Source organism: Astyanax mexicanus, chromosome 25, assembly GCF_023375975.1.
Source record: "Astyanax mexicanus isolate ESR-SI-001 chromosome 25, AstMex3_surface, whole genome shotgun sequence".
Taxonomy (NCBI): Eukaryota; Metazoa; Chordata; class Actinopteri; order Characiformes; family Acestrorhamphidae; genus Astyanax; species Astyanax mexicanus.
The window spans coordinates 3,113,514-3,140,935 of NC_064432.1; the positions used below are offsets into that span (position 1 = coordinate 3,113,514).

The 27,422-nt window shown below is 33.2% G+C and overlaps 3 protein-coding genes across 5 annotated transcripts in view; 1 reads left to right on the forward strand and 2 right to left on the reverse strand.

Moving 5' to 3' along the window:
• The window catches only part of ptpn9b (protein tyrosine phosphatase non-receptor type 9b), a 659,505-nt gene that overhangs the window by 595,974 nt on the left and 36,109 nt on the right, over positions 1-27,422 (forward strand). The window lies entirely within an intron of this gene.
• LOC111188970 (butyrophilin-like protein 2) lies at positions 1,122-5,800 on the reverse strand. Its single transcript, XM_049472666.1, has 8 exons — positions 5,581-5,800; positions 4,457-4,507; positions 3,993-4,340; positions 3,147-3,299; positions 2,721-2,870; positions 2,580-2,648; positions 2,435-2,473; positions 1,122-1,150 (listed from the first exon to the last, which is right to left on the reverse strand). Exons 2-8 carry the CDS (start codon positions 4,503-4,505, stop codon positions 1,122-1,124), a joined length of 837 nt encoding a protein of 278 aa, XP_049328623.1. The 5' UTR covers positions 4,506-4,507; positions 5,581-5,800.
• LOC103021416 (butyrophilin-like protein 10) lies at positions 10,480-26,761 on the reverse strand. Its single transcript, XM_049472667.1, has 15 exons — positions 26,717-26,761; positions 26,075-26,128; positions 25,621-25,968; positions 25,065-25,217; positions 23,870-24,007; positions 23,714-23,791; positions 23,568-23,606; positions 23,101-23,124; positions 21,205-21,251; positions 20,132-20,182; positions 19,968-20,018; positions 19,454-19,504; positions 17,338-17,388; positions 17,174-17,224; positions 10,480-10,488 (listed from the first exon to the last, which is right to left on the reverse strand). The coding sequence occupies exons 1-15, from the start codon at positions 26,751-26,753 to the stop codon at positions 10,480-10,482; spliced, it is 1,182 nt and encodes a 393-aa protein (XP_049328624.1). The 5' UTR covers positions 26,754-26,761.

Genomic DNA, 27,422 nt, shown 5'->3' on the forward strand with positions numbered 1-27,422 from the left:
ACAGTGTGTAGGGCTGAGGAGAAGGAGTCAAGGCATGGCCCCACTCTCAAAATGAAGCTACCATAACTTTTTTCACATGCTTTGAACATTGCATCTTATTTAATCGATGCGGCTATTATATATATATATATGTGTTGTTAAGTATTAACAGAGTTTTGGTATATGGAGCGCGCCTCAATTACAAGCTCCTCCCCTTGGCCATATATATACCTCCCTGTTTCCCCTCACCTTTGTGACGTTCAACCTCGCGCCCACCACCACCCCTTCACCTCCCTTATCTGCATTCTCAGCTTGCTGCGGGGGGGGGTTTACGCTTGAGATCCACTCAAGCAGTACAGAACTGTGCCCAAGCATACCTCATACAGTTCACGCCCCCCCGCGTCGTCTGGCGCGATCCATTATGGCAAAATATATATATATATATATATATATATATATATATATATATATATATTTTTTTTTTTTTTTTTGGTCTTTTTTTTTGTATGTTTACAGACTAGCAAACGGTTAATCAATGGGCGCCCTGAAGCTCCCCAAAGCCCCATGCAACAACAGCAACACAATGTAAATTACATGAAAATGTTGTGTGAAAATCACCCGGCGGTAGCATTCTAGGGTCAAACCAGCTTTGTTGCAGCAATGTTCTTGATTGTTGATATGGAAGGTTATTTGTGTAGATATCCTATATAATTAAAAGTTTATGTAATATCTTTCTGTGTAAATATATCATGGTATATAACATAGACAGCTGTGGCTTACAGTCAGGTGTGGCCTGTATTTGTACACATTCTTTTTCTTTTTAAAATGAGTGGGTTTATGTGGGCTCAGTGTGCGCTCAATAGCCCAGAAATCACACTACACTGTATAATAGCTCAACTATTTTTGCTTTGGGAGAGTTTGGTAAGGTTGTGCAAGGTCCTAAACCATCACTTCCCCCATATGTAGCAGCATAAACTGCCCACTGCTCCAGATATGAGTCTTTCCTCTGTGTCCAATTCTAATGGTAATTGATGCTGTTTATGTCTTTTTAATTAGAGAAACTGAATTTGTGCAAAATCTGGAAAATAATTATGTAAAAAAAAAAGAAACTGCAGTGAAATGGTTAAAGATGGACTCCAGATTTACTCACCAAAAAGAGGTGCTTCATCATCTAAATGACCATAACAAATAAAAAAAGAGTTAAAGAGAAAAGAATATTGTGTGAGACTTTACTAGAAGTGTTCTCCTGGGTAAAAGATCAATATTACATCAGTGGAGATCAGAAAATATGCCCTAATGTGTTGCTATGATGCAGTTTAACGAAGAGGCCTGAAGATTTTGCTAAAATATGGCAAGGAAACTAGACCACATACAGAAAAGATAACTCTGCTGCCCCCCACCCCCATTACAATGCAGATTTTCCTTTATTTTATATCTATATTATATAACCATATACTTTTAAGTGCTATGTGAGCTGTGTGTTTTATCCATTTTTTTGTTTTACTGTTTATGTTAATATTTTCTTTTTTCGTTCCCATTATAAAAGTATTATTGTTAAAATATTCTGGGAAGAAAAAGAAACAACATACTCATGACTACAAACGTTCAACTTACCTGTACGTCTGGGGTTTAAAGATTTAAACCAATAATCTAAAGGTATGGATTATAGATTTGAATAAAAAACGATAAAGGACAGGAGTTGAACTACATTTCCAACAAACGTAATGGAAATCAATTCCAATAAACATTGAAACCTGAGGTCTGAGTTCCTCTATCAGCTCTGTTTAGTTCTCTCTCAGTTTAAACTGCACGTGGTGGAGGGTGGATCTCTCCTTTAAAGTAAATAACATTTATTTAGCCATAAAGAAACAGTGAAACTAGTGCTGTACACTGATAAAAAATAAGAACTCTTAATACACATTTACCAAAAGTATGAGTTATAGATTTAAAATAAAAAGCGTAAAGGAATTTAATTCCAATAAACACAGATACTGAGATCTGAGATTCTCCATCAGCTCTGTTTAGTTCTCTCTCACTACAAACAATCCATCAATCAATAAACCTTTATTTTGTCTCGGAAGTACATTGACGGCAACTTTCATTTTCAATGTAGCCGAGCATTTACAAAAACAGGGATTGACACGACAAAGAAAATTAAAACTAAATTGAATAATTTTAAAATAACAGTAAATAAAAGACAAAAATAGATCAATATAAAAATAGAATCAGAATAAAAAATAATAATTATTCTAATAAAACTTTGTTTAATTGATAAAAATTAAACAAGATAAGGTTAATGCAACAAAAAACCTATTTAAATTAAGTTAAAAATGCAATAAAAGCATAATACAATAAAAATACAAATAAATAAATAAACTACAAAAAACTAAAGAAAAATAAAACAATAATCCACAAAAAGAAACAATAGCCACAAGACTACAAATTTTCAACTTACCTGTTTGTGGGGGCTTTGAAGGTTTTCGCCAAACATGACCTGTTTTACAGAAAATTACAACATTAACATTTTCACAACAGTGTAAATCTTTGAATTAAAAGTGAAAGAATCACACTTAACTTATTTAACTTACTTATTCTCTTACCTTTAATCATGAGGAAGATGATTACCACCACAAAGATTACCAGTAAGACGAGGAAAGCAGCTTTCCATCCTGCAGAATTATGAATTATTATGAGTATAACTATACCAAATATAAATAAATGGAGAATGAAATAATACTTACCTGACTGAAGTGTTTTAGAAACAGAATTGAGTATCAGAACTCTTCCCTCTTTCATCTCCTGATCAGATAAACCCACAGAACAGGAGATCCACTCTGAGTCTGAGGGAGAGAACATCAGCCAAGATCTCACACTCACCAACCCTTCAGAATCTGAGAGAGAGAAACGAAAGAAAGAAAAAAAGAAGACTTGTACATGCCTCCTCCTCCAATTACCGCCTGTTTTTAAACTGCTGCTGATGCTGCATTGTAGAGTAGCATCACGGCGCATTAATTGAATTACTGAAATAAATGATTTCTTGATGATATTCTAATTTATTGAGGTGCACCTACAGTAGGTGAAACCTCCATACGGGCAACTTAAAACACTGACAGAAAATACCTTTTACTTCAGTGATGTTCAGTACTGTAAAGAAGCATTATACTAACCTTGTGTGTAATACTTAGGACTGTTCCAGAGTTCTTTACCACTTCTGTCTCTCCAGGTGAGGGTGGGCTTTGGTGACCATCCATCTGATTCACAGGTAACATTCACCTGGTCTCCAACTTCAGTCAATGATTGGAGAGGAGGGGATCCAACCACTAGAGAGAAAGTAATTTTTTTTTGTATTATTATTTTATATTAAATACATTAAAGATGTGCTTTTCTAACTTTGCAATAGTCAGAGGCCCTTCATTCTTTATTGAATAAATTTATGGTCAAAATATACATTAAACGTTTTTTAATCTGAGAAAATAATTCAGATGTACTGACTTATTTTTTTATTTTTTTTACCAAAAACAAAACTGAATGTGGCAAAAAAACACAGGTTTTCATTAATTTTACCTTTTTAATATCCCAGCAGGCAGGCCAACAAAGCACAATACATTTACCTCAGCAGTGCTATTAATAAGGTGCTAATCATGCTAATCATTGATTTACTTGAGCAGAGTTATTACAATCCTAAATATACCTCAGCAGTGTTACTCAAATCATATGCAAGAGATATTTACACAGAGAAATGCAATAGGATTTGTGTTAAGGCTACATAAGCTCAGATAATGTTACTCTCCTGGACCTGTACAGCTTGTGCATTTCAGCTGGAAAACTAGAAAAGCCAGTTTGTAAAGTGTTCAGTTGTCATGAGTCATTGTATGAGGTGGCACAGAGGGTCTAGAAGTCAAATCATTTTAATTTATTGCAAGAACAAAGACCCTAACAGACACTCTTTTTGAACACTTTAGCAAAGTTTTTTCAAACAAATGACAGTGCATTTAAGTTAAATTATTACTAACCTGGAACAGTGATGAATACACTGGCCTGGTCATACCATTTAGTCCTGTCAACAAAGCACACGTATTCTCCTCTGTCTGCTAGTGTGAGGTTCTCCAGTTTCAGAGAGACGTTTCCTTTCTTCAGATCTCCAACCAGAGACACTCTTCCTCTGTACTGAGGATCTCCATAGTTCTCCTGCACCTTCAGATCTTTATACAGCAGAACTGGATTGTCCCTATCCTTCTTACGGTACCACTGTATTTCAAATTCCCTACAGTCCTGTGAAGGAGAAAGTGTACAGGGCAGAACAACTGAAGATCCCAGCTGTCCTGATACTGATCCATCAGGAACCACCAAAAAGAATGTGACTAAAAGAGACAGAATACGTTTATTAATGTTAAATATGAGAACAATATTCAAATGTTTAAAATGAAAGTTTAAAACATAAAAATGATTGAAGATAAACTTGTGACACATAAATTACCTGCATTTGAAGAAGTGAGAAGATTGAGTATCGTTAAGAGAACAAGCATCACTGTCTAAGGAAGAAAAAGGTTTTACTGTTTATAATAATAAAGAAAAGTAAATTGTCACTGCACTGCTGACCAACACAATGACCACCAGCCAAACATTAGTTTCTCTGTATCTCTGGGTATCTCTGGGGGTCTCTCCTGTGGGGTCTTGACCATTGGAAAGTATGCAGTGAAACAGATACAGGACTACATTCTGGAGGTGAACCTCTGTGGCTTCATATACATTCAAATGGGATCTCTAAATGAATATCAGCTTATAATAATTAAGTTTAATCTGTTGAGATTGCAACTTCTTTTCCCTGGGTTTTTGGCATCCGTTTGCATACTTGTGTGTGTGCATTAGGAATGAGAGGGAAAAGGGGTGGGGTGAAACTCAGAAGATTGAAAAAAAAGAGACCACTTAAAAATGATGAGTTTCTTTTATTTTTACCAAATTAAAAACCTGGAATATAATCAAGAGGAAGATGGATGATCATAAGTTATCAAACCAAACCGAACTGCTTGAATTTTTGCACCAGGAGTGCAGGCATAAAGTTATCCAAAAGCAGTGTGTAAGACTGGTGAAGGAGAACATGCCAAGATGCATGAAAACTATTATTAAAAACCAGGGTTATTCCACCAAATATTGTTTTTTTTTTTAAATTTGATAAAATCTTTATGAATATGAATGTGTTTTCTTTGCATTATTTGAGGTCTGAAAGCTCTGCATCTTTTTGGTTTTGATTTCAGCCATTTCTCATTTTCTGCAAATATATGCACTAAATTACAATAGTTTTATTTGGAATTTGGGAGAAATGGTGTCTGTAGTTCTGATTCAGAAACTGAAGAGGTCTCCTTTTTTATTTTCAGAGCTGTATATATTGTGGTTCATAAACCTACGCCTGATCATTTCCATTATCGTGTGTTACTTTCACTTTCGTTTATCTCTGAGAAATAAAGAGTAAATAAAACATAAAACAATAAAACGTAAAAAGCTGAGCGAATTAGATAAGCAGGAAAAATAAAAAAAACGTCGTTTAGTAATAAGCAGTTACATCACAATTATAGAAAAATGTATAGAGAAATTATAGCTTACCGATATGTGAAGCCTAACGGGAGATGTTCTACGGTCTTTAAGAGGAAAAAAATCTCTAAAATCTAAACTAAACCAATCAATCAATCACTTATAACCTGCAGCTCCTCAACCTGATTCCTTTCAGCGATTTAAACCCGGATAAAAAATGAGACAGACTGTAAAATGCGACGAAAATGCGACGATTCGAGATGTCCGGTCCAGAGTCTGGTCCGTGAGGGAGAAAGCCCCACCCGAAAATCAATACAGGACATTTACTGTAATGTCGGCGTATCTATTTTAATGTCTTATTAAAAAAATATATTTATAAAACAAATCCGACGATGCATCAGTTCTGAGAAACAGAGAACAATCTACAAGCAAATACTATCTAATAAAGTATTTTATCTAAATATTATTAATGGGATCATTAAGGGGATTTAAGGAGCTAAACACATTTGAACACACTTTAATGATAATTGTTTCTGTTAAATTGTTTCATGTTGAAAAAATATGCCTTTGCAAAAAAATAAGCAATATAAGCAATTATGATACAACCTGTAATGTGTTGAAACCCTGATTCTTTGATTATTTTACAATATTTAATATATTAAATGCAGTACGTCATGAATAAAAAATAAATATTTGCATAAAACAAAAAAAAAGTTATTTGCATTGTTTCCATCTATATCTAACTTGTCTACATGTACAACTGCTGAGGAAACAGAGAACAAACTACAAGCAAATTTGATCTAATAAAGTATTTTATCTGAACATTATTAATAGGATCATTAAGGGGCTGTCTAAAAAGTGAAGGATTTTTTTTCTTATGGACTTTGAGCAAAACACTTACTTTACGTTTCAAAGTAAGGAGAATTGTTTCTGTTAAACCGCTCTCAAATTTGAAAAAAAAAAAAATTATAATTTTTGAAAATTAAGTCCTATAAGCAACCTGTAATGTGTTAAAACCCTCTTTAAATGTGTTACAATATTTAACACACTGTTATAATTAAAAACAATTAATATAAAATATGTTTTATTTGTATTTTTATCCCTCTATATTCAACTTGTCTAGGCTTACAACATATATTACACATGTATTTTAATCAACCTTCAAACAGTAAATTGTTTAGAAAACTGTTACATTTGTTTTTTTTTTATAAAATATTTCCTACTTGCAAGAATATATGTAAATTGTAAAACCTGTAAATTTGCTGTTTTGTAGGTTATTCCTAATCTCTACACTTTCACACATACCATATGACTTTAGTGTAAGTTATTGTGTGTGTTGTGATTGTGTAGACTGTCTATAATGTTTAAGTTTATTGTATATTTCTATTTTATTTCATTATTCTGCTATGTTGTAAATATTGTTCTTTGCACACTAGTGGGAACCTGCACCCACGTTTTTCACTCACCTGTACACCTGTACTCTGTGATGTGACAATAAATATTGTGAATCTTTTGCTTTATGTGTAGAGTAGATTAATGGAACTGGATATAAGATGGTTTGGTATGTGGTGTAAACACACATTTAAATTTATTTATGTATCGTTACTGTTACTGTCCCTCCAAATAGTCTGGGGGAACGAGGAGCACATAACATGTAGTTAAGATAAAGCGTGACAGTCTGTGCAGGTGAGAGTATGAGAGAGAAAACCAGAGACACAAAAAGTTCATGTTTTCACCATTTACTGACATCACAAATGTTTTAATATAGTTTTACATTGAAGATCAAATATTATAATCTTGATTTAACTACAGTGTTTTATTTTAAATATAGTACATACAGTACAGCTGCATTTGGGATTATACTTGGATTTATGCATACATTGGTCATTAAATGTGTTTTAATCTTCATCTCACAACAATAGGCAAACACAGTCTGCTTAAACTAAAATCACACAAAACATTATAGGTTTGCATGTTTTTTTTTAACACATCATGTTAACATTTACAGTGCAGGGTGGAAAAAGTATGTGAAACCTTTGGGATTATACTTGGATTTCTGCATAAATTGGTCATTAAATGTGTTCTGCTCTTTATAAGTCACAACAATAGACAAACACAGTCTGCTTAAACTAGTACCACACAAAAATGATATGTTTGCATGGTTTTACTAAACACAACATGTTAACATTCACAGTGCAGGTGGAAAAAGTATTTGTTCTTTGGATTTAATAACTGGTTGATCCTCTTTTGGCAGCAAAAACCTCAATCAATTGTTTCCTGTAGCTGCAGATCAGACCTGCAGAACGGTCAGGAGGAATTTTTGATAATTCTGGATCATTCTTCTTCACTGTTTCAGTTCAGCTATAATATTCTTGGGATATCTGGTGTGAATCGATCGCTCTCTTGAGGTCATGATGCTGCAGCATCTCAATTGGGTTCAGGAGGTCAGGACTCTCCAGAAGGCGCTGTGTTTATTCTCTGCTGTTAAAGTCGTTCAGTTGTTGATTTACTTCTATGTTTTGGGTCGTTGTCCTGTTGCATCATCTATCCTCTGTTGAGCTTCAGTTGGCAGACAGAGGGTGTTAAGTTTTTCTGCAAAATGTCTTGGTAAATTCCAAAGGGTTCACATACTTTTTCTTGCAATCGTGTATTAGAAAGGCTGATAAAACCATCCCAGACAGAAAATATAGAAAACAAAGGGGTTGAACTCGGCACAAAAGGAAAGAGTATAATAATTAAAAATAACATTTGATCTAAGAAAACAATATTAACTTTCCAGCACCTTAAAATAAAAATAGAAGACATACTGAAAGCTGCTTTTAAAATCCAATATAAACACACAAATATGCCCTACATAAATATGCCATGCATTTGTACATAACAGCATGTATAATCTTTATTTCTACTAATTTAATATAGTGATCCACTAGATAATGTTACAGTTATATGTTGAATAGAGGTAATCAGTACTCTGTAATACATTTTTAATATAACCCAGCAGGGATGGCCCATCCTGGTCCTGGTGATCTACCTTCTTCTAGAGATCAGCTCTTGTCTAACCCACCTAATCCAGATAATGAAGACCATTCAGAAACTGATAAATATCAGAGACTGCTGGTCTGACTCTGAACTCCACAGTTTGGTAGAGCTTCAGGACCAGGATTGTTTTATTCCTGGTTTATACTGTTGATAAAGTTCATCACATTCCACACACTTCCTTTTAGATATCTCAAATGAATATTGAGGTCTAAGTCCAGGAAATACAACTGGAACCAGTGGCTGTGTACAATCTACATTATAGAAAGTGTAGAGATGGGAGCTTTTATCACAATTATAAAAAGACAGAGTGTTTTTCTCACAGTCTATAAAAACTCCCAGCCTGTAGAACCAATCTTTCACTGGAACCGGAGTCCGAGAGGGATCATTAACATAGAACCTGTTCTCTTTATCATAATGAAGAACCCAGCAGTTCTGTGGAGATAACTGAAGCTGGTTCTTCAGTACTGTCTCACTGATTACACCAACATACCAAGATTCAGGACATTTAAATTGTTCATAGGTTCTGGCAGATGGAGCACGCACTGAAGGTTCAGTCAGTCCGTTTACTTCCCAGTAATACTGTCCTGCTCGTATTCTCTCTTTAAACAGGACGCCCAGGTCAGTCTTTGATTTTGGCTGGATAGCCACTGAAAAAAAAAATCACATTTTCAGTAAAACAGATAAAAAAAATACATTTATTATTTAAATGTATGTTTTTTTATGGCACCTTCTATTTACATAAGAAACATTAGACAAAAACTAAATAAAAATAAAATTATGATTAAATGTATTACATTTTTAATCAATGAATAAAAGCTAACCAAAATTGTCAAAGACTGACAAATAGAGAAATTATTTGTATTTTTTTTTGTCCGTTACTTGGCTCATATAATTTTTCAAACATGCCTCACCAAACAGCACCTTTATAACCAGTAAAACAGAGACATTTGGAATTCTCTATTGGAATTGTATTGGAACTGTAAGGACAATCCTTTTACTTCTGATATGGACATTAAAAGATGAATATGAGACAAAATATCAGCATTTCAGCTTTTGTTTCCTGGTATTTACAAGATCTGATTCAATGTTCAGAAGATAGCACCTTATGTTTGCACCTACACACTGTGAACAAAAGTATTGGAACACACTGTGACGGTCAGGTGTGTTTTGTTGAACAGGTGTGTCCTGATACATTAGTGAGTAACCAACATGAAAACCAAAGAGCTGTGAAACAAACGCTGTAGGTGAAAAAACACCAATTGTGAAGCTGAGAGAAGACGGGAAATCAATTATAGCCATTGTACAAATATTGGCCATGTCCAGTACAACCATTTGGAATGTCCAGAAAAAGAAAGTCATCACTGGTGTACTAAGTAACAGACAGCAAACAGGTAGACCAACAAAAAAAAGAGAAAAACACAGCGGTTGATGACGGAAACATTGTGAGTGCTGTAAAATAAGACTCTAAACAACTGTAACAAGTATTATCAGCAACAATTTTAAGTTTATCTGTTCCAATACTTTTGCTCACATAAAAAAATGGGTGGATCTGAACTGTGTATCAGATCCAGATGTATGTACCTGAAAATAACAGAGGAAATGTTGATCTTTTAATGAATGTTTAAAAATGTTTTCAGTCTACAACAGAAATAATGGGACTGGCCTCAGAGATCCAATACTTTTGAAAGGGACTGTATCTGGCCTGTTTTGTCACTGGGTTTTAGATTAGTCACTCTGCATGTCACTCATTTTAACCCAATCCTTACCTGTTATTACTATCACTCTAGTCTTTATATTAACATTCCAGATAATTTAATAGTTTTAATAAAGAGAGAGAGAAACTACAATGTTTTTTTTGGAGAAAAGGAAGTTGGGGGTGAAGGTCAGCAACATGTCATCTTTCTAATGTTTTACCTTTACAATTCAGCATCTTTATCCAATCTGGATAAAAGAACAAGAAAGTCAATTAAGAGTGAATAAAGAGAAAATCTCAATCATTGTTTTCACAGGAATGTAAAATGTATTATTAGTAACAAAACAGTGAAAATGGTTCACATTTACCTGCCTTTTTTTTCTTTAGTTCTTTTTGGGTTGTTTGTATGGGAATCTGCTGAAAGGCAATTCAGTTATTAGTGTTTTATTTCACACAACCTGCTCTTTTTTATTGACTAAATAAATCTGAACAAGCAAAGGAAGGTTGTAAAAATTGTACAGTGCTGAAATGTGAATGTGATTGTGTTACCGTGGGTCTGACTGTGTTTTGGTAGAGGAGAAGCTGAAATTGAGAAAGAGTTCAACTTTCCTTTAATATAAACAACATTCATAAAGTATTTTATTTTTAGCAGGGATAATTTCACACCTATTTCTGTGAGGTCTAATTTATTTTATATATGTATACAATTTGTATTACTTTTTCAGCACTTTCATCTACTTGTGCCTGAAGAAAAAACTGAGTAAATGTTAATTAGAAAAATAGAAATTTCTCTTCAACATACAAAAATAGAGTACTAAATCTGGTCCTGGATGGCAGTATTTTTACTGTAGATGATCTGGGGTGGGTTTCCCGAAAGCTTCGTGACGCTAAGAACTTCGTTAACTCGTACTTAAGATTGATCGTTAATTAAAGAGTGTTTCCCAAACCCGTACGTAACTAAAGTACTACGTAAACTCACTCGCAGATTAACGAGTGCTCTGACCCAGTCGTTATTCTTAAAGAGCTTCTTTAGGGGATCTCGACTTGCAGTTCAGCACCTTAAACACCAGGGACCGCCAATTTTGAAGAAGAAAAAATATTATTTCCGTGGTTGAACAATTATATTATATTACTATTAATTATAATCAATTATATTATTATATAATTATCAATATTATTATATTATATTATGTTATGTTATGTTATGTTATGTTATGTTATATTATATTATATTATAATGCCAACTTTGTCTGTGGCTTGTAGTATAACTGGGCATATTGGAATTGACCAATCAAACCCACGAATAAATCATTAAAATCCAGATTAGCGATGCTGGAGTTCTTGACATTAATGCTGCAAGAAATGCAATCAGTGAATTCCTGCAGATGATGCTCACGGTTTAAGCAAAGCTGCAAAGTAGGTCCGGTGCAGGGGACGCCTGCGGTGTCTTTAATCCCACCTATACGTATTGTAAAGGGTATCGGTGAATGTGCAGGTAATATTTAATAATATTCCTTATTCAGGTGCTTCTAACCAACATTGTGGCCGTTCATCTGGGCAAACTCTGGGGTGTGTCAACTCGCAAATATATAAGTACCAGTCAAAAGTTGGACACGTCTCATTTAATTATTTTATTTTTTATTTTTTTACATTGGCGATTAATATTAAAACCATGAAAACTATTAATTGACGCAAATGGAATTATCTAGTAAACAAAAAGGTGCATGGCCTTAACAATTCCCTGACCTAAACCCAACTGAGATGGTGATTTAGGATGAGCTGGAGCTTCACAAAGTGTATTAAGTACAAAACATATTTACACACACACACACACACACACAGGAGCATACGTATTATTATATTATTTTTATATTATTAATAATTATAATTATAATAAATGAATGTTACTATCAATATTACTATTAATAATATTAGTATAATATCTATTAATATAATATATTAACAATAATAGTTTTAAAAATGTAAAAAAGTTCAATGTTTTAAAATAGATTAGATTTTCGAGTATTTATTTAGTCATATGTATCTTTAGGAGTATAATGTTGTTAATTACAACACATTTCTACGTTTTTATGGTGTAATAGTGAATAAATACTGCATATTGTCAGTGTTGAATCGATGTTTGTGGTTCGATTGAGTGCACTGTTTTGGGGGAGGAGTCAACAAAGACGTTCTTTAACCTCGTTCGTTAATTTTCACGTTGTGAAGCTCTTTGGGAAACACTCGCAGAACTGGCTCGTTCTTTACACACGTCATTCGTTAGTTCGTTCGTTATTCGCTAAGATTGATCGTTTTCGGGAAACCCATCCCTGTACTTGTGTCTTTATTATCTGGTGCTGGATGTGCTGAAATAAAGAACTTGTTACTGTACACTTATTTAAATATTTTATATACAAAAGCGTTTTTATATCAGTTAAGACGTTTGAAAGTAAATTAATAGTTTATAAAAAGGAAATCTCAAGCAGTATTTTTTCACAGTAATGTAAAAGATATCAATAGTAACACAGTGAAAATAGTTTCCATTTACCTGCCCTTTCTTTTTCTTGGTTGATCAGAAGCTGAGTTTGTTGATAAGTTCAACTTTTCTTTAAAAAAATTACATAAAGTATTTTAGTAATGACTGTTTCTCACACTTCTTCCTGTAAAATTACTCCTCAACCTAAAAAATAAGTACTAAATCTTCTGAAAAAATTCAGATTGTGTAGACTTACCTGTTGTTTTTTTACCTGTTCTTGTGTTTTTATTAACTGATTCTGGATGTGTGGAAATAAACATGCTTATCTTTATTAGTTTACACTTATAAACAAATAAACACATACAAATACAAAAAATGAATCATTATCTAGTGCTGAATGTGCTGAAATACAGAAGCCTAACTTTGTCACTATACACTTATTTAAATATTTTATATACAAAAGCGTTTTTATATCAGTTAAGAAGTTTGAAAGTAAATTAATAGTTTCTAAAAAGAAAATCTCAAGCAGTATTTTTTCACAGTAATGTAAAATATGTCAATAGTAACACAGTGAAAATGGTTTCCATTTACCTGCCCCTTCTTCTTTCTTAGTTGTTTCTGTGTTGTCTTTATTGGAATTTTCTGAAAGGCAATTCAGTTATTAGTGTTTTATTTCACACAACCTGCTCTTTCTAATTCACTAAATAAATCTGAACAAGCATATGAAGGTTCTAAAAGGTTCTGGTAGATCAGATTGTTTTTGTCTTTAGTTCTTTTTGTGTTGTTTGTTTTAGAATCTGCTGAAAGGTAATTCAGTTATTAGTGTTTTATTTCACACAACCTGCTCTTTCTAATTCACTAAATAAATCTGAACAAGCAAAGGAAGGTTATAAAAAGTGAACAGTGGTGAATTGTGAATGTGATTGTGTTACTGTGGGTCTGAGAGAGATCTGTTGGATCAGAAGCTGAGCTTGATAAAGAGTTCAATATTCCTTTAGAATAAACAACATTTATAAAGTATTTTATTTTTAGCAGTGATAATTTTACATCTCTATCTGTGAGGTCTAATTTATTTTAGATATGTATACATATTGTGTGACTTTATCAGCAAGGTGTAAATGTTATCTTGTTAACTTAAATATTCTAATACCTCATTTAATCTGACTTTGCTATCTGTACTTGTGTCTTTATTATCTGGGGATGGATGTGCTGAAATAAAGAAAATCTTAAGCAGTGTTTTTTCACAGTAATGTAAAATATATCAATAGTAACACATTGAAAGATGGTGGAGATTTACCTGCATTGTTTGTGTCTCCATGTTTTTCTGTGTTGTTTGCAGGGGAATCTGCTGAAAGGCAATTCAGTTATTAGTGTTTTATTTCACACAACCTGCTCTTTTTTTATTGACTAAATAAATCTGAACAAGCAAGGGAAGGTTGTAAAAATTGTACAGTGCTGAAATGTGAATGTGATTGTGTTACCGTGGGTCTGACTGTGTTCTGGTAGAGGAGAAGCTGAAATTGAGAAAGAGTTCAACTTTCCTTTAATATAAACAACATTCATAAAGTATTTTATTTTTAGCAGGGATAATTTCACACCTATTTCTGTGAGGTCTAATTTATTTTATATATGTATACAATTTGTATTACTTTTTCAGCACTTTCATCTACTTGTGCCTGAAGAAAAAACTGAGTAAATGTTAATTAGAAAAATAGAAATTTCTCTTGAACCTATAAAAGTATAGTACTAAATCTAGTCCTGGATGGCAGTTTTATTACTGTAGATGATCTGGGGTGGGTTTCCCAAAACGATAGCTTCGCAACGCCAAAATGAACAAAAAAGTTTAAATAACGTCTTTGTTGACTCCTCCCCCGACACAGCACACTCAATCGAACCACAAATATCGATTCAACACTGCCAAAATTCTGTATTTATTCACTATTACACCCTAAAAAACTAAAAAATGTGTTATTATCAACATTATAGATATTCTGATGCAAATATGCACCAATATGCCCAGTTAGACTACAAGCCACAGACAAAGTTGGCATTATAATATAATATAATATACTATAATATAATATAATATTAATTAAACCACGGAAATAATATTTTTTTTCCCTCAAAATTGGCGGTCCCTGGTGTTTAAGGTGTATGTAGCATTATCTTCTGTTTTTTTACCTGTAATTGTGTCTTTATTATCTGGTGCTGGTTGTGCTGAAATAAAGAATCCTCACTTTGTTATTATACACTTATTTAAATAAATCATTTGCAGAAGAGTTTTTATATCAGTTAAGAAGTTGGAAAGTAAATTAAGAAATTCTTATGCCGCATTTTTTTCACAGTAATGTAAAATATATCAATAGTAACACAGTGGAAATGGTTCACATTTACCTGGCTTTTCTTTTTCCTTAATACTTTTTGTTTTGTCTGTATGGGAATCTTCTTAAAGGCAATTTCAGTTATTAGTGTTTTATTTCACACAACCTGCTCTTTCTAATTCACTAAATAAATCTGAAAAAGCAAAGGTTACTAACTTAAATATAATAATACCTAATTTAATTAAAAAAAGAGTAAAATAGAGAGAAAATAGAGTACTGGGGTGGGTTTCCCGAAAACGATCAATCTTAGCGAATAACGAACGAACTAACGAATGACGTGTGTAAAGAACGAGCCAGTTCTGCGAGTGTTTCCCAAAGAGCTTCACAACGTGAAAATTAACGAACGAGGTTAAAGAACGTCTTTGTTGACTCCTCCCCCGAAACAGCGCACTCAATCGATCCACAAATATCGATTCAACACTGCCAATATGCAGTATTTATTCACTATTACACCATAAAAACGTAGAAATGTGTTGTAATTAACAACATTATACTCCTAAAGATACATATGACTAAATAAATACTCGAAAATCCAATCTATTTTAAAACATTAAACTTATTTTTTACATTTTTAAAACTATTATTGTTGATATATATTATATTAATAGATAGTATACTAATATTATTAATAGTAATATTGATAGTAATATTAATTTATTATTATTCTAATTATTAATATTATAAAAATAATATAATAATACATATACGTATGTTCCTGTGTGTGTTTGTGTGTGTGTGTGTGTGTGTGTGTGTATATATATATATATATATATATATATATATATATATATATATATATATATATATATATATATATATATATTACATTTTAAACCAACAGAAATATGTTTTGTACTTTATACTGTGAAGCTCCAGCTCATCCTAAATCACCATCTCAGTTGGGTTAATGTCAGGGGATTGTCAAGGCCATGCACCTTTTTGTCTACTAATTCCATTTGCGTCAATTAGTTTTCATGGTTTTAATATTAATCGACAATGTAAAAAAAAAAAAAACATGGAATGAGACATGTCCAACTTTTGAATGATATTTGCGAGCTGACACACCCCAGAGTAATTAATGTCAAGACTTCTGTCATCGCTAATCTGGATTTTAATAATTTACTCGTGGGTTTGATTGGCCAATTCCAATATGCCCAGTTAGACTACAAGCCACAGTTGGCATAATAATATAATATAATATAATATAACTTATTCACTCACTTACTCACTCGTCAACCGCTTTATCCGTTAAGGGTCGCGGGGGGTGGGGGGGTGGGGGGGCTTGGGTGCTTGGTGGCTGGAGTCAGCTGGCATCGGGCTGAAGGCAGTATACACCCTGGACAGGATGCCAATCCATCACAGGGCAGACAGACACAGACAGACACACAGACACATTCACTCACACACTCACACCTAAGGGGCAATTTTTATCCGACATCTAATTAGCCTGAACTAATTTCTTTGGACTGTGGGAGAAAACCGGAGGACCCGCAGACACGGGAAATAAAATAATATAATATAATATAATATAATATAATATAATATAATATTTATATAGTAATATAATTTATTATAATTAATAGTAATATAATATAATATAATAATATTAATAATTATATAGTAATATAATTGATTATATAATTAATAGTAATATAAAATAATTGCTTCAAACACGGAAATTATAATTTTTCTTCCTCAAAATTGGTGGTCCCTGGTGTTTAAGGTGCTGAACTGCAAGTCAAGATCCCCTAAAGAAGCTCGTTAAAAATAACGACTGGGTCAGGGCACTCGTTAATCTGCGAGCGAGTTTACGTAGTACTTTAGTTACGTACGGGTTTGGGAAACACTCTTTAATTAACGATCAATCTTAAGTACGAGTTAACGAAGTTCTTAGCGTTACGAAGCTTTCAGGAAACCCACCCCTGAATTGTTTACTGAACGTTAATATTATTACTGGAGGTGATCTAATATATTTGTAGTTTTATATACATTCAGACATATCTCTCATATACACTGGACATTTTGCAAATGTGCAGATAGTAGTGATCACTTCTGTAAATTCAGATTGTGTAGACGTACCTTGTGTTTCTCCATCTGTACCTGGGCCTTCATCACCTGATGCTGGATCTGCTGAAATAAACAGACTTACCCTTATTGCTATACACTTATTTAAATATTTAATATACATTTAATGTATATAATGTATTTATTAAGTTCTGTAAATTCAGATTGTGTAGACGTACCTTGTGTTTCTCCATCTGTACCTGGGCCTTCATTACCTGATGCTGGATCTGCTGAAATAAACAGACTTACCCTTATTGCTATACACAAGCAAATGAAGGTTCTAAAAGGTTCTGGTAGATCAGATTGTTTTTGTCTTTAGTTCTTTTTGTGTTGTTTGTTTTAGAATCTGCTGAAAGGTAATTCAGTTATTAGTGTTTTATTTCACACAACCTGCTCTTTCTAATTCACTAAATAAATCTGAACAAGCAAAGGAAGGTTATAAAAAGTGAACAGTGGTGAATTGTGAATGTGATTGTGTTACTGTGGGTCTGAGAGAGATCTGTTGGATCAGAAGCTGAGCTTGATAAAGAGTTCAATATTCCTTTAGAATAAACAACATTTATAAAGTATTTTATTTTTAGCAGTGATAATTTTACATCTCTATCTGTGAGGTCTAATTTATTTTAGATATGTATACATATTGTGTGACTTTATCAGCAAGGTGTAAATGTTATCTTGTTAACTTAAATATTCTAATACCTCATTTAATCTGACTTTGCTATCTGTACTTGTGTCTTTATTATCTGGGGATGGATGTGCTGAAATAAAGAAAATCTTAAGCAGTGTTTTTTCACAGTAATGTAAAATATATCAATAGTAACACATTGAAAGATGGTGGAGATTTACCTGCATTGTTTGTGTCTCCATGTTTTTCTGTGTTGTTTGCAGGGGAATCTGCTGAAAGGCAATTCAGTTATTAGTGTTTTATTTCACACAACCTGCTCTTTTTTTATTGACTAAATAAATCTGAACAAGCAAGGGAAGGTTGTAAAAATTGTACAGTGCTGAAATGTGAATGTGATTGTGTTACCGTGGGTCTGACTGTGTTTTGGTAGAGGAGAAGCTGAAATTGAGAAAGAGTTCAACTTTCCTTTAATATAAACAACATTCATAAAGTATTTTATTTTTAGCAGGGATAATTTCACACCTATTTCTGTGAGGTCTAATTTATTTTATATATGTATACAATTTGTATTACTTTTTCAGCACTTTCATCTACTTGTGCCTGAAGAAAAAACTGAGTAAATGTTAATTAGAAAAATAGAAATTTCTCTTGAACCTATAAAAGTATAGTACTAAATCTAGTCCTGGATGGCAGTTTTATTACTGTAGATGATCTGGGGTGGGTTTCCCAAAACGATAGCTTCGCAACGCCAAAATGAACAAAAAAGTTTAAATAACGTCTTTGTTGACTCCTCCCCCGACACAGCACACTCAATCGAACCACAAATATCGATTCAACACTGCCAAAATTCTGTATTTATTCACTATTACACCCTAAAAAACTAAAAAATGTGTTATTATCAACATTATAGATATTCTGATGCAAATATGCACCAATATGCCCAGTTAGACTACAAGCCACAGGCAAAGTTGGCATTATAATATACTATACTATAATATAATATTAATTAAACCACGGAAATAATATTTTTTTTCCCTCAAAATTGGCGGTCCCTGGTGTTTAAGGTGTATGTAGCATTATCTTCTGTTTTTTTTACCTGTAATTGTGTCTTTATTATCTGGTGCTGGTTGTGCTGAAATAAAGAATCCTCACTTTGTTATTATACACTTATTTAAATAAATCATTTGCAGAAGAGTTTTTATATCAGTTAAGAAGTTGGAAAGTAAATTAAGAAATTCTTATGCCGCATTTTTTTCACAGTAATGTAAAATATATCAATAGTAACACAGTGGAAATGGTTCACATTTACCTGGCTTTTCTTTTTCCTTAATACTTTTTCTGGTGTCTGTATGGGAATCTTCTTAAAGGCAATTTCAGTTATTAGTGTTTTATTTCACACAACCTGCTCTTTCTAATTCACTAAATAAATCTGAAAAAGCAAAGGTTACTAACTTAAATATAATAATACCTAATTTAATTAAAAAAAAGAGTAAAATAGAGAGAAAATAGAGTACTGAATTGTTTACTGAACGTTAATATTATTACTGGAGGTGATCTAATATATTTGTAGTTTTATATACATTCAGACATATCTCTCATATACACTGGACATTTTGCAAATGTGCAGATAGTAGTGATCAGTTCTGTAAATTCAGATTGTGTAGACGTACCTTGTGTTTCTCCATCTGTACCTGGGCCTTCATCACCTGATGCTGGATCTGCTGAAATAAACAGACTTACCCTTATTGCTATACACTTATTTAAATATTTAATATACATTTAATGTATATAATGTATTTATTAAGTTCTGTAATTTCAGATTGTGTAGAGTTACCTTGTGTTTCTCCACCTGTATTTGGGTCTGCAACACCTAATCCTGAACCTGCTGAAAGAAACAGACTTAACCTTACTGCTATACACTTATTTAAATATTTCATATATAAAATAATTATACTTCAAGTACATTACATATTTATTAAGTTCTGTAAATTTAGATTGTGCAGAGGTAACTTGTGTTTCTCTACCTGCTTTTGGGCCTTCATCACCTGATGCTGAATCTGCTGAAAGAAACAGGCTTAACCTTATTGCTATTCAATTATTTTAAATATTTAATATACATAATAATACATTTAATGTATATAATGTATTTATTAAGTTCTGTAAATTCAGATTGTGTAGACGTACCTTGTGTTTCTCCATCTGTACCTGGGCCTTCATCACCTGATGCTGGATCTGCTGAAATAAACAGACTTACCCTTATTGCTATACACTTATTTAAATATTTAATATACATTTAATGTATATAATGTATTTATTAAGTTCTGTAAATTCAGATTGTGTAGACGTACCTTGTGTTTCTCCATCTGTACCTGGGCCTTCATCACCTGATGCTGGATCTGCTGAAATAAACAGACTTACCCTTATTGCTATACACTTATTTTAAATATTTCATATACATTTAATGTATATAATGTATTTATTAAGTTCTATACATTTAGATTCTGTAGAGGTAACTTGTGTTTCTCCACCTGTACTTTGGTCTGCAGCACCTGGTGCTGAACCTGCTAAAAGAAACAGGCTTAGCCTTATTGCTATACACTTATTTAAGTATTTCATATTTATATAATAATAAATAATGTGTAGAGTTACCTTGTCCTTTTTCAGGTGGGTTTAAAACTAAACCTGCTGAAATAAAACAGACTTAAACTTATTGACATACACTTATTTGTGTAAAGTTATCTCGTGTTTTTTCACCTGTGCTTGTGTTTTTATTAATAAACAGACAGACTTAATCTTACTGCTATACACTTATTTTAAATATATCATATACATAATAATACATTTAATGTATATAATGTATTTATTAAGTTCTGTAATTTCAGATTGTTTAGAGTTAACTTGTGTTTGTTCATCTGTACCTGGGCCTTTATCATGTGGTGCTGAATCTGCTGAAATAAAAAGTTTTAAACTTATTGCTATAAATTTATTTAAAATATTTCATATACATAAAAATACATTTAATGTATATAATGTATTTATTAAGTTCTGTAATTTCAGATTGTGTAGAGTTACCTTGTGTTTCTCCACTTGTATTTGGGTCTGCAACACCTAATCCTGAACCTGCTGAAAGAAACAGACTTAACCTTACTGCTATACACTTATTTAAATATTTCATATATAAAATAATTATACTTCAAGTACGTTACATATTTATTAAGTTCTGTAAATTTAGATTGTGCAGAGGTAACTTGTGTTTCTCTACCTGCTTTTGGGCCTTCATCACCTGATGCTGAATCTGCTGAAATAAACAGTTTTAACCTTATTGCTATATATTTTTTTAATATTTCATTTACATAATAATACATTTAACGTATATAATGTATTTATTTAGTTCTGTAAATTCAGATTTTGTAGAGTTAACTTGTGTTTGTTCATCTGTACCTGGGTATGCAGCATCTGATGCTGGATCTGCTGAAAGAAACAGTTTTAACCTTATTTCTATACAATTACTTAAAATATTTCATGTACATAATAATACATTTAATGTATATAATGTATTTATTAAGTTCTGTAAATTCAGATTGTGTAGAGTTAACTTGTGTTTCTTTATCATTACTTGTGTCTTTAACAATTGGTGCTGAATCTGCTGAAATAAACAGGCTTAACCTTATTTCATAACCTCTTTGTACACGATAAACAAAGGTATGGATTATAGATTTAAAATATAAAAAAGATAACAGACAGTAGTTAAACTACATTTCCAATAAACACAGAGTGACTCCATCATCTGACGGGCTGGCCTCTCCTTTAAAATATAAAACATTTATTATGTAATATTAGACACCATCATTTCACATTTACTATTGGAGAGGCAGAGAGACCAACAGCGTGTGAATAAAGCTCCCCATCGCAGGTCTATACCCATGATGAATGCAAAGTTGTGAAAGCAAGATGGAGAATGGAGAGAATACAGTGTGTAGGGCTGAGGAGAAGGAGTCAAGGCATTGCCCCACTCTCAAAATGAAGCTACCATAATTTACAGGCTATAAGCCGCTACTTTTTTCACACGCTTTGAACATTATATCTTATTTAATGGATGTGGCCATTATATATATATATTTTTTTTTTTTTTTCTTCTTCTTTTTTTTGTATGTTCACAGGCTAGTAAACTTGAAGTCACCAAAACACACCAGTTAAATCAAAACATTGGAAAGCTGAGCTTGCTGTAAATAAAAAAGTGCTTCACTCACCCAAGCTGTTTTCAATAAAACAAGCGTGTAGATTAAACCCTGGATCAATCTACACGCTTGTTTTATTAAACACAGCTTCCCTCCTCCCATCTAACGCATGCCTCTTGAAAAAACATTGATGGGAGGAGGGAATCAACCATAACATTAATGACATCAATGGGTGACCATACAACAGCAGCAACACAATGTAAATCACATTCTAGGGTCAAACCAGCTTTGTTGCAGCACTGTTCTTGATTGTTGATATGTAAGGTTATTTGTGTAGATATCCTATTTAATTAAAAGTTTCTGTAATATCTTTCTGTGTAAATATATCATGGTTTATAACTGTCAGGTGCGGATGCAGGGAGGATGCGGAGGCGGACGCAAATGCAAACAAAAAGGGATTTATTAACAAAAACAGATACAAAATAAACAGGGATTTACTGAAAACAGGACTGAGGAAACTGGGGAAAACATGGAACACTGACAGACGATAAACGTACAAGGATCGACACCGGGGAAATGGAACACGGACCTTAAATAGAGGTGCACACACACAGGGAACAGGAAACACCTGGGACGAAGGGACGGAGCTACAAAGGAACACAGGTGAGTGGAAAAACACTGGAGATGAAACATAGACCTGAGAATAACACAGACATACGAAGCAGACAGACCAAGGCCCTGACAATAACATAGACAGCTGTGGCTTATAGTCAGGTGTGGCCTGTATATGTACAAATTCTTTTTCTTTTTAAAATGAGTGGGTTTATGTGGGCTCAGTGTGCGCTCAATAGCCCAGAAATCACACTACACTGTATAATAGCTCAACTATTTTTGCTTTGGGAGAGTTTGGTAAGGTTGTGCAAGGTCCTAAACCATCACTTCCCCCATATGTAGCAGCATAAACTGCCCACTGCTCCAGATATGAGTCTTTCCTCTGTGTCCAATTCTAATGGTAATTGATGCTGTTTATGTCTTTTTAATTAGAGAAACTGAATTTGTGCAAAATCTGGAAAATAATTATGTAAAAAGAAAAAGAAACAGCAGTGAAATGGTTAAAGATGGACTCCAGATTTACTCACCAACAAGAGGTGCTGCTTCTTCATCTAAATGACCATAACAAATAAAAAAAAGAGTTAAAGAGAAAAGTATATTGTGTGAGACTTTACTAGAAGTGTTCTCCTGGGTAAAAGATCAATATTACATCAGTGGAGATCAGAAAATATGCCCAAATGTGTTGCTATGATGCAGTTTAACGGAGAGGCCTGAAGATTTTGCTAAAATATGGCAAGAAAACTAGACCACATACAGAAAAGATAACCCTGCTGCCCTCCCCCCCCCCCCCCCCCATTACAATGCAGATTTTCCTTTCTTTTATATAACCATATACTTTTAAGTGCTAGGTGAGCTGTGTTTTTTATTCATTTATTTGTTTTACTGTTTATGTTAGTATTTTCTTTTGTTCGTTCCCATTATAAAAATATTATTGTTAAAATATTCTGAGAAGAAAAATAAACAACATACTCATGACTACCAATTTTCGACTAACCTGTTTGTGGGGACTTTGAAGGTTTTCGCCAAACATGACCTGTTTTACACAGAATTACAAACATTAACATTTTCACAACAGTGTGAAGCTTCTAGTTAAATGTGAAGGAATCACATGTAACACATTTAACTGACTTATTCTCCTACCTTTAATTATGAGGAAGACGAGGAGTGATATTACCAACACAAAGATTACCAGTAAGACGATGAAAGCGGCTTTCCATCCTGAAGAAACTATTAATATGTTAGTGTATGAAAACAACAAAAATATATAAATGAAGACAAGAATAAAATGATACTTACCTGATTGAAGTGTTTTGAGTGGCAGAACTCTTCCCTCTTTCATCTCCTGATCAGATAAACCCACAGAACAGGAGATCCACTCTGAGTCTGAGGGAGAGAACATCAGCCAAGATCTCACACTCACCAACCCTTCAGAATCTGAGAAACAGAGAGAGAGAGAATATAATGGTTAGGCTTTGCAGTGAGTGATGTCAGCAAATCCTTAGTGGATTTCCCAAAAAGTAATATATATTTATAACATTATTTTGTTAATTATATGGCTTTATATTTCTATAGTTTGTTAGCTAACCATTTAGAAAATAATTTCTGTAGATTGCAGTAAATAATAGAACATGTACAATTCACAATATTTTAATGTACATTTGTTATTAAACAATATGCATGTTAGAAAGCTGAATCTGAATCTGACACCCTGTGCAAGGTAAGTCGTGATGCTCATTGCTAGCTTACACCCAACAAACAATCTATTTTCATGCCTTGCGCCTGTGTTGCTTAAATAGCAACTTATTTTAGGAATATATCTATGCTGATGGGCGTGGTGGCCTGGAAGTGAGGTGTGTTCAGATACATTTCTGGCATATTACTAACTAGGCAACGGAAAACACAGGTGCACCACTGACTGATTAAAACCCTGAAAACAGTCAACCACCAAACATCCATACCTATCTTAGAAACGCAGTTGCACCACTCATGCTTAGTGCACATACACCCCCACTCATAACAATCACATGTATGCATCGCAGCACGTAAATGCAACTTTAACATCAACAATAAACAGAATACCAAATAAAATAACATTTCTGTTCCCCTCAGGTCAGTTTCCTCTGCTGAGAATCGCAGAAGCGCTGCGCTGATAAAGTAGCAATGCACCAAAGTCAGAGCACATCTGGCTCTTAAAAGGAAACTGAGGCAATTGACGTGCTCATTGGTTTATTTCACATGCAGCTCAAAGTTAAAAATGAAAGGTCCCCTGGTCCTAAAGTACCTACAAACCAATCCAACTCTCTGAGAAATTTTCTGTGTTTCTGTTTTGTACGTCTTTTCAAGTACCATTTATTTTGGAAAAAACATCTGCCCATATAGTGCCTAACCTGAAACACTACGAGACTACAAATCTACACTGTGTTTTCAGTAACATAAACATGCCTAATACTTATTTAGGAACAGCTAAACACAGTATTAAGTATTAACTCACCTTTAAGATAGTATTGAGAAATGTTCTTGAGTCCTTTTCCTCTTTTGTCTCTCCAGATGAGGGTGGGCTTTGGTGACCATCCATCTGAAGCACAGGTAACATTAACCTGATCTCCAACTTCAGCCAATGAGAGGTAAGGAAGAGATCCAACCACTAGAGTGTAAGGTAGAGTGTAAGTTAGAACTTTGAGATTTTGTTCACTGATTGCATTTAAAGTCAAGCTCCAAATACCATTTTTGCACTTTGTCCCAATTGCATTGTTTAAAGAAAAGCAATTACAAAACACTTTTTTTACACAATTTTAATATTTCAGCAGGCATGCCAACAAACCACAATGCACTTACCTCAGCAGTGCTATTCTAATCATGAATTTACTTGAGTAGAGTTATCCCAGTCATAAATTTACCTCAGTAGTGTTACTCAAATCACATGCTAGAGATATAATTCCACTGAAAAATGCAGCCAGATTTATGGTACGCTAAGGCTAAGTGTAAGTCGCTGAGCCATCATATTAACAGCATCAACATCCTCTGTATATGTTACATTATATACTTACCTGTAACAGTGGTGAAAACGCTGGCCTTGTCATACCATTTATAAGCGTTAACATAGCACACGTATTCTCCTCTGTCTGCTAGAGTGAAGTTCTCCAGTTTCAGAGAGACGTTTCCTTTCTGCAGATCTCCAACCAGAGACGCTCTTCCTCTGTACTGAGGATCTCCAGCGTTCTCCTGCACCTTCAGATCTTCATACAGCAGAACTGGGTTGTCGTCGTTATTTGGACGATACCAGCTTATTTTATACCCTTTACAGTCCAGAGAAGGAGAAAGTGTACAGGGCAGAACAACTGAAGATCCCAAAGGTCCTGATATAGGTCCATCAGGAACCACCAAAGAGAACATGACTAAAAGAGACATAAACATTTTTGATAAACGTAAAATTTTTATCGTAATACTTTTTGTATATATTTAAATAGAAAAAATTAAAGATGATGCTTGTGTATGAATTACCTGCAGCATTTGAAGAAGTGAGAAGATCAAATATCACCATTAAAGCAAGCATCACTGGCAATTAAAAAAAAAGTTAGTTATTATATATAAAACAGCTCAGGAAAAAAATAAGAGAGTACTTTAATTTCTGAATCAGTTTCTCTGATTTTGCTATTTAAAGGTTTATATTTGACTAAAATGAACATCATTGTTTTATTCTATAAACTACAGACAACATTTCTCCCAAATTCCAAATGAAAAGAATTGTCATTTAGAGCATTTATTTGCAGAAAATGAGAAATGCCTGAAATAATAAAAAAGATGCAGAGCTTTCAAACCTCAAATAATGCAAAAAATACAAGTTCATATTCATAAAGATTTAAGAGTTCAGAAATATTAATATTTGGTGGAATAACCCTGGAGTTTAATCACAGTTTTCATGCATCTTGTTCTCCTCCATCAGTCTTACACTTTTGGATAACTTTATGCCTTTCAGCAGTTCAGCTTGAGGTTTGATGACTTGTGATCATCCATTTTCCTCTTGAAGTTTTCAATTTGGTAAAATCAAAGAAACACATATTTTTTTTTCCAGAGCTTTGTTTAAATTGAAAAAAAAAAAAAAATGAAGGATTGATGATGAGCTTGTGGTGACATACAAATTACCTGCATTTGAAGAAGTGAGAACATCAAATATCACCATTAAAGCAAGCATCTATGTGAGTTGAAAAAAGTTAGTTATTATTAATTATAATATATATGGAATTTTAAAAAATCATATTTATGCTGTAATGCAGTTTTTACAACTAATGTTGCCACAAAGTAACTGGTAATAAAACAAAATGATCTAATATGTAATTTATCCTACAGTATGAATGAATTTCCTATAGATATTCTGTAACAACGGGTTTACTTTCAGAAAAAGTCACACTTTCTTGAAAAACAAACATAAAATATTGAGAGTTATTTTAAATAAACACATCTGAGACCAGTTCTAACGGTGAAGTAAAAGTTTGCTAACACTGAAAAGTGTTACAAAGAGTTAATATGTAACTCCAAATGCTGTTGAATTAACTGTAAAATATTAACTTTTAACCTTGTTTCTGTCTCGTGTATGTCCGTTTGTGTCCCTGCTGTATTGTACACATAGTGTCTCCCATTCCTTATTTTACTGTATCTATTATCTGTACTTGCTGTAAAATTGGGAAGGAGAGTAACGTAATTTCAATTCTCTGTATGTCCTGTACATATGCAGTACTCACAATAAAACTACTTGACTTGACTTTTGTGCTGGAGTTATTTTTACACTGAAAGGACCATATGTTTTCTGGCTCAGTGTAACTGTAAGAATTAAATTAACACTGGTAGTTGT